The sequence below is a fragment of the Trypanosoma theileri genome (assembly GCF_002087225.1).
Source record: "Trypanosoma theileri isolate Edinburgh chromosome Unknown TM35_Tth_2_V1, whole genome shotgun sequence".
Lineage (NCBI taxonomy): Eukaryota > Euglenozoa > Kinetoplastea > Trypanosomatida > Trypanosomatidae > Trypanosoma > Trypanosoma theileri.
In genome coordinates this window covers 619,815-628,516 of record NW_021639844.1, presented here as the reverse complement: position 1 = coordinate 628,516, position 8,702 = coordinate 619,815, and the positions used below count along the sequence as shown (strand labels likewise).

Here is an 8,702-nt window from a genome sequence, read left to right as displayed (position 1 = left end):
ATATATATATATATATATATATATATATATATATACAAGGAAACACAATTGACACCCAATCGTATTTGCAACTATAATAAGACCCTAGACTAAAGTCTCACTTGTGTATTCTGAAACTTTTTTCGGTATTTGTGATTCCACTCCCTCTTCTTCTTGTTGTTTCTGTTGTTGTTGTTGTTGTTGTTGTTGTTGTGGAATCGTCTCTGTTTCTTCTATTCGTCCATCGGGAACTACAGAGACAGCAACTGTATTTTCCTGTTCAGCAATAGTATTAGTAGTATTAATATTAATAGGAGGAGGAGGAGGAGGAGACCCTACTGATATCTCTGTGGTGTATTGTTGTTGTGGTTGATCATTCTTCTCCACTTGTTGGAGTTGTATAGATGCTGTTTCTCGCAGCAACTCATCGAGGCGAACTCGCACCGGCCGCAACAGAATTTCTCGTGTGGAGGCATTCGCAATAAACACACTCAACAATTTTTGTTGATCACTCCACTTTTGTTCTACTGTGTGAACGGCTATTTGAATCTCCTCCGGTTTCTTTCGAGCGATTCCCGCCAGTGGGGTGGAGACATCTGTAAAGAGCATTTGGACAATACGTTCACAACAGTGTTTAATTTCACTCTCTACATCTTTTTTGGATTCTCGAGAGGATTGTACAATTTCAAGTCGTCGTTGAGCAATTTTACTAAGATCAATACGTTTTTCCACTACTGTGATATTTTCATCAATTCGTGAAAGTTCCTCTCGAAGATGTAAGAGATGTCGTAATTGACACATGAGTCCTTTTAATACACTATATTCTCCTCGTACTTGACCCATCATTTTTGCTAATTCCTGAACTTGCATTAATGTACAGTGAATAGCCTCTTCTGCAAATACAGAAAATACAGAAAACTCCAATGAAGGATAGAGTAATCGTAGTAGCGTTACACAATTACTAAGAGCAGGTATATAAATATCTTCTTCTATGCTTTCATTAGAACAAAATCCTTGCACCATTGCCTTTGAAGGAGTACATCTTATAATAGATTGACGAAGGAAAACACTTGTACGAAAGATTAATCGTTCTTGTGCATCTTGAATCATTTTCGTAAATAAACCACTAAGTTCAGCAATAGTATCTTGTTTTGCAATTGCTCGTTGAATTTCTTCAATAGATTGTGCCAACTCTTCTAGTTCATCCACTTGCAAAAGACGAGAACGAAAAACATGATAAACCTCATCTGAGATACCTGCCACAAGTTGTGGAAATACTCTTGCCCCAAAATCTTCTCGAAGCCAAATATCATCAAATACTTCCTTTTCACGTGCAAGGGCTACTTTCATAAGAGTAGCAAGATGAGTGACTAATTGAGTCATTTGATGTTTCTTGTTACTATCATCACACCAAGCTTCTAACCAATTTTGTAGTAATGGACCAACAATAGCTACACGGGTTTCACGATAAACATCTAAGATTTCACCATCATGCATTTCATCTTCTGGTTGACCTTCACCTCCACGTGCTTCTAACATTCGCCGTAGTGAAGCCTTTTCACTAAGTTTATTTCGAAAAACAGTATTAATACGATCAAGTGTTTCAGATGCTTTTTTTGGTATTTCACTAATTTCATTCACTCCTGCAATTGGTAAAGGAGTAGATGTATTCACATCAAAAGGAGATTCTTCCATCTCTACTACGGTACTTGTTGTTGTTCCTCCTGAAATTGGAGTAGAAACATCTATTCCAGTTGATTGTTTAATCGTACTAAAGGCTTCCCTATAAACAGTGGAATTAATAGCTGCTGTTTGTGCAGAAGATAAAGATTCTACAATTGCATCTTTTAAACATTGAAAAGCACGTTGCTGTGCTACTGCTAGTTTTGTAGCATATGCCTTAGATGAGAGAAATTGTGCATTACGAGATAAAAATTGCATTTCTTCTTCCATCTCTTGTAACATACTTGGATAACGAGCAGATGTTGCCGATAATGTTGGTTGTTCAGCCTCATGTGTTAATACTTCAATACGTGAAAAGTGTCTAATCATTCGCTGTAATTCCTCTTGTACCATTTCTAATTTCGTTTTTCGCACCATAAGAGCAGAGGCATTACTACTTAAATGATTACTCTGTTCCTGTACTGCCCCAGTTACATCTCGCATAGATGCTAAACAACTGGAAAGACTATTTAATACATTTAAACACTCTTCTCCCATTTGACGTCCCTCTTGTGTTCGCCGCAACCATTGATGTAATCCCTCCACAGATGTCTCACATTCTGCTCTCGCAATACACTGCAAGGCCTCATCTGTAATCGCCACTTCCCTATCCATTCCATTATTATTATTATTGGTATTGGTATTGCTGCCTGCTAACACCTGCGAGTCGGTCCTTGTCATTCCAAAATCGCCCATGCGTTCATAAAAGGGAATGGCGTGTTGAAAACTGCGGGTTACTGGAGCTAAAGCAACATCCAGTCGATGTGTGAACTCCGCGTCTGAGAGCATTCTATGAAATATGACTAGAAAAAAAAAAAAATAAGAAAAAAAAAAAATAATAACATGTAGAAGAGAAGTATATTCATTTGAGTCCCACATATATATATATATATATATATATATATATATATATATATTTATCTTATTTTTTTTGTAAGTAAAATAATGAAAATAGAATTTTACTCGTACTAAACTTGTTTAATATATATATATATATATTTTGTATTTCGTTGTTCCTCGTATAAGTGAACCCACTCCCTCAGTGGTAAAATAATAATAATAACAACACAACCATCAAACCATATATATATATATATATATATGGAGCGACTTATTCCTTTACAAGCTCTTCAAGCACTTTCATTTCTTCCTTTATCATGAACGCCTCCTCCTCTTCACTCTCTTTGTTCTCCTTCTTCTTCTTCTGCTGCTGCTGCTGCTGTCGTTCTGTCAGACACTGTTGATAGCGTTCAAAGATATCTTGTCGACAAGAGAATGATAATGTGGGGACGGTGTTCTTTGCAGCTGTGCGGTGTGCACGCAGCAGTGCGGCTGGCACTCGCTCTAATAGCAACAACGGCACATCTGCAGAGGATGGGAATTGCAAACACCACGTTAACACACACGCATCGCCTGCTGTTACAAGTCGATACAACTCTGGTAATAACCACAGTCCTGTATGATCTGTTTTTCCCAATTGAGATGCTAATATACGTGTGGCACACTGAATCGTTTCTTCTTGTAATGGTGTCATCGGATGGGAAAGGGCTGCAGCAATGAGAAGACTAACGGCATCATGTACAGAGAGTTGTTTTTCCTGCATAAGAATAACACGTTGTACTTTTTCTGTGAATGAAGGATCTTCACGATGTTGACAGGAAGCCGCTGTGATCGCCATGGCTAATAATATTGTACATCCCTCCGCCGCGGAGAGTTCTGATCCTTTCAGGGTTATTAAATACTCTGCAAAGTAAGAAAGTAATTGTCCCTCCTTTTGTTTTCGTGCGGAACCTGAAACCATCAGACTACCAACACAAAGTGATTCCATTAACACGACAATAGTTGCGGCTGAATAAAGAGATATTTTATTATTATTATTTTCATGTGTATTGATCTTCTCTGTTTCACTTTGCATTCGCCAAAAAATAGAATCCGCTGAATTTAACACCATATCAGAAACTAAACGAACATTCCCAATATGAAGAGAACTTATCCTTGTTAAGAGACGTAAAACAACACTAACACGTCGAGGATTTCGTGCCACTTCTTCTTCCCGCAATTTCTCAGAAATGACTTGTAAATACGGTAAAGCCTCTTCTGTAGAAAATGAAACTCCATAAATCATAGCAAACATACAATGTGAATAATAAAGTTCAGCAACTTTTTCTTCAGGCATTAAACGTAATCTTTCTTTATTAAAGGAAGATTCAGAAATATTTTTCTTCTTTGGGGTAAGGGAAGAGATAATAGCTTCTGCAGATACCCGTTGTCGATCATAACGACGAACTTTACAAACAAAACCAGACAATGAAACTGCCGCTAGAAACTGTTTTCGGTATATATTTGGAGAAACATCACTTGTTAACATCATTCCAGCAGAAACTAATTTCTTTACACTTGCGGCAAAATAAGTATCAAAAACGGGTTCTGGTGGACGATCAAAATATCCCAAAACGCGAACTACAGAGACAAGATCTTCTAAACTATGGGATTCTAATAAAGCACGTACAGAGGCAGAAGTTTCTACCAATGAACTCATACGTTCAATTACTGTTGAGGCAAGTACAACAAGTGGATTCATCATTACTGTATCTCTATCTTGAGAGATTTCAGAATGCCAATCTTGTTGAACACTTTCTTTATAAGAAGGTGTTGAGAAAAATGCATTGGAACGTAAAAATTGTGAAGATTGTAAAGCCTGTAGAATGGTTTGACATTGTTTAAGTGTACATCTTCTTACTTGTTCAGATACATTACGAGCTAATGTATTTAAAACTCGTCCATTCCATACACCAAGGCGTGTAAAGGCATTTAATAAAAGTGAAAGTTCTAATGGTTCCATTTCTGCAGACATATCTCGTACTAAAGGAAGTATTTCATATAAAAGGGCATGATGTCTAACACCTACTTTTTCAAAGCTTTGAACAAGAATTACAATTTCTTGTGGAGATATCTGATGTAATTTATTAATCCTATCATCTAAAGAATGACTTCCTTTCTCTTGTAAACATAAACAAACAGCATCACCTAAATCCATAAAGGTTTTATTGGTACAGAGTAAAAATTCATTTTGAACATTAATATATCCGCCTTCCTCACCTTCTTCCACATCAACATCATTCTCCTCATTATGATGATGATGATGATTCATATTCGTATGTATAATATTATTCTCCTCTCCAAGTACAGTTTCAGATTCCGTAAAATAATCTGCTTGAAGTTCAACTAAAATACTGTACATTTGTCCCAATACATAAGCTAAAAGAGCCATATCACGAAGTGGTAAAGATGTTGAATGATGAGTTGAAACTAAATGAGAAGCATTTTCCATCGACACTCTTGTCAATTTATTTAACGCATCCATTTCACTTTGTTTTAATGAGGCATTTTTTAGACATGGTAATAAACGTCTTAACATCCAAGTGGTCCTATTGGGTGATGATTGTAGTAAAAAGGTAATACGATTAAGAAAAGATGATGGAATAGAAGATATATTTGTTTTTATAATTCCATCTAGAAGAGATTGGATATCATAAAAGGTTAATTCAACATCTTCACTACGATCTAAAAGTGCTTGAATGGCTTTACAAGCAGATGTTCGTCCAATAAGATCTTTTGAGAGAAGATCACCCATACACTTTGCGAGAGCTCCAACCTCGTATGCATTAGCTTGAGAAGCAAGAAGAGAAACTTGCTCACCTGCCGCATCCAGTAAACACGAAGAGGAACTATTATCATCATTAGATGTTTTAAATTTAGTCCCTAATGTTAATGGAGTCGTACTATTTCCTTTCGGATGTAATCCTTCTTCTATTTCTTCTTCTTCTTCTTCCTCTCCTTCTTCTTCTTCTTCCTTTTCGGTTAATTTTCTTCTTGTTTCAGTGGATACAGATTCTCCAGATGTAAATAGATGTAAAACCATTACTAGACTCTTAGGTTCTTTTATTTGTGTAATGCTCTTCATAGCGTTATTTCGCAGTGTTGTGTGAAGTTCTCCTGCCCGTTGTAGTAATTCCTCTTCTTCTCGCGTTATTGTTACGGCTTTTTGTTGAAATGCATCCAAAGCCTGCATAAGAATAGATGTAAGACTCGCTACATTTGTAGGGATTTCTTGTTTAGATTCCATATTCCCCATATTTTCCGTTTGCTTATCTATCTTATCTTTATCATCCACTGTAGACAAACGCCTTACATCTTCTATCAGTTTTGGTTCCAAAGCCGCATATAATGAAACCACCCGTGGACACTGAAGTTGAGAGAAAACAAGAAGAAACTGTGCAGACTCCAATGTAGTTAACGAACCCTCCAATCCCCATACAATCACACGGTCTATTGCCTGATCTAAACAAGGAAGCATTGCTGGTAAAGATGAATTCTCCCAAATAGGAGAAACATTCATCATAGATCGTGATATCGAATCACTCCATCTACAGATTCCCTGAAGAAAAGGAATAAGTTGAGCCGAATGGGCCAACTCCATATGAGAAGTAAAACAACTACAAAGAAGGTTTATTAAATCTTCTGCTACTTTAACATCAAGACGTGAAAGATTCGACATGAGCACAGAACACTCAATATGTCGAAGTGTATTAGAATGAGTTTCAGCAATCATAAAAAGTCTTGGTCGAGCCGCTTCTATAAAACGTCGAATAATAACTTTTTCTGCAACATTTGGTGCTGAATTTCTTAATCGAACTAATAGTTGAAATGCCACACATATATCTTTTGCTGTTGCCGAAGCTAAGGATGGTGGTAGAAGTAAAAGAGCAGCACGAGAAAGTTCCATCATGTGTTGTTTCTCCTCTAACTTGGATGATACCGCAATTAAATGACAAACATCTGCCGGTCGTTTTGTCGTCCCTGCAGTGGAAGGACCAAGTGCTGCATCTATTAATGGACGTATACGTATTAAACCATCTTTTACACTTTTAATGACATTATCCTTATTATTATTATTATTATTATTATTATTATTATTATTATTATTGCTGTCAACACTCTCTAGGCGTTGAAAAGCCTGTAAAATGTGTACACAGTCTGTTACTTCAATTGGAGGTAATGTTTGTTTTGAACACGAGAGAATAGCATTCACAGCAGCCGTTAAGAGATTTGTAATCTTTTCACGCATTGCGGGATCCTCCTGAAGAGACATCATATTATTATTTAATAATGTCTGATCACCTTCTTCTTCTTCTTGTTGTTGTTGTTTTGTCTCTTCACTTTCACTTCCTCCATTTTCCATTAAACGCCCAATAAGACTAAAAACAGAAATCACCGCATTTCGGTGTTGTTTTAACTCCGATTCTGTTGATATCCCTGTAGAGAGTGGTACTTCTAATACCGATAATAAAGGTGAAAAAAGTTCTTCCATAATAAACCTTTTCCCTGTAGTTTTCCCATCCTTTAGATTAAGTAATGGCATACAAATAGACATTACTTGTCGAGTAGAGACTAAATGTTTTTTATTGACTCGCACCCATTGCAAAGCCTCTGCGATACGAGGTGTGGATGTAGAAGCCCCAAAGGCAGCGCCAACACTTAATAATTTTCCAACTTCTACACAGAAAGAAGCGGAGGTGGCATCTACATCCGAGAGATCTTCACTACTACGCATCTCCTTGCGAAGTAATTTCATCGCCTCCACTACGAGTTGTTGTCTTTCTTGAATGAGAGAAGTGGTGTGATCTATTGGGGCGGAGATTATAGGAATAGAGAGATCCCGACGATTCTGTGATGATTGTGGACGTTGATATTGTTGTCGAATACGCAGTAGGGCTGCGAGTACAGATTGTGATCGTGTTGTGGGTCCATGAAAGTAATAAGGAGATGGGCGAAACATTCTCCTGTCTGTTCTATTTACAAAGGAAAGAAAATAATAATAATAATAATAATAATAATAATAATACAGACAGTGAAGAACCTAAAAAAAAAAAAATGCCCTAATTGTAATGTAGTTTAGTTAGAAATAAATGAATGAAAAAAAAAGGAAAAGAAAAGAAAAATTGAATTTATAAAGGTTTAGTGATTTATTTCAACATCATAATCAAAGTAAAATAGATTCACCTGAATTTACAATATATATAAATATGGGTAAAGAAATAAGAACGGGGAATAAATATATTTTTTTTGTTTGTTTAATATATATATATATATATATATATATGCTGCAACACAGGAGACACCACGCAAAATGTCTTTTTTTTTTATTTTTTTTCTTTTACATTTACGTGGGGAGGGGTGAGGTGTAATACTTTAAGCATTTGACTTTTTTTTTATCACCATTTTTACGTTAGTAAAACTAATTATATATATATATATATGAAGCTCTCACTTCTCCTTGACATTCCATTTCAATTCTTTATTGATTTATTTATTTTTCCACTTCTTTAATGCTACACCTTTTCTTTTTTCTTTTTCCTCTTATCTCCCCAATTATTTGAGGGTTTTTTTTTTCCCTTCTTTTCCCCAATAGTGTGAAGAAAAACAACAAAAAAAAAAACCATTCAAATATCCTTTTTTTTCTTCTTTATTTCGTTCCCCTTTTCTTCTCTTTCTTTTCCTTCAGTTCTCGTCCCTTCACTCCCTTCACAGAATAAACACTAGCTTTTCCCCCACCACCCACTCTACACTCTCACAAGTCTGTAAGAGTAGTAAAAGGTGATTGAGATAATAGAATGTAATCCCTTCTTTCTTTCTTTTTTTTTTCTTTTCTCTTTTTTTTTTTGTTTTGTTTTCAACGTTCGCGCAAAACAAAAGAATGATGATGTTTGTATTGATTTACCTATATTCTTTTTTTTTTCTTTCAGTTTCTTTAACCACACCCATCCATCCATCCATCCACTTCTCCCTTTTTCCTGTTTATTTCCTAAAGTTAATTCTACAACGCCCATACATTCATATAAAATATACTTCCACAACAGCCCATTAGACTGCAGCAAAAATAAAATAAAAACATGAATGTATACTGTAATCCTTCTCTTTTTCTTTTCCTTCCTCTTCTT

The 8,702-nt window shown here is 35.9% G+C and overlaps 2 protein-coding genes across 2 annotated transcripts; both read right to left on the bottom strand.

The window, feature by feature from the left end:
* Nucleotides 1-84: 84 nt before the first annotated feature.
* On the bottom strand, nucleotides 85-2,490 carry TM35_000023350 (uncharacterized protein; the record flags this gene model as incomplete). The annotated part of the gene is made up of 1 exon (XM_029021653.1): nucleotides 85-2,490. One exon carries the CDS (start codon nucleotides 2,488-2,490, stop codon nucleotides 85-87), a length of 2,406 nt encoding a protein of 801 aa, XP_028887075.1.
* A 322-nt stretch (nucleotides 2,491-2,812) lies between these two features.
* Nucleotides 2,813-7,540, bottom strand: TM35_000023340 (uncharacterized protein; the record flags this gene model as incomplete). The annotated part of the gene is made up of 1 exon (XM_029021652.1): nucleotides 2,813-7,540. One exon carries the CDS (start codon nucleotides 7,538-7,540, stop codon nucleotides 2,813-2,815), a length of 4,728 nt encoding a protein of 1,575 aa, XP_028887074.1.
* Between the last annotated feature and the right edge of the window lie 1,162 nt (nucleotides 7,541-8,702).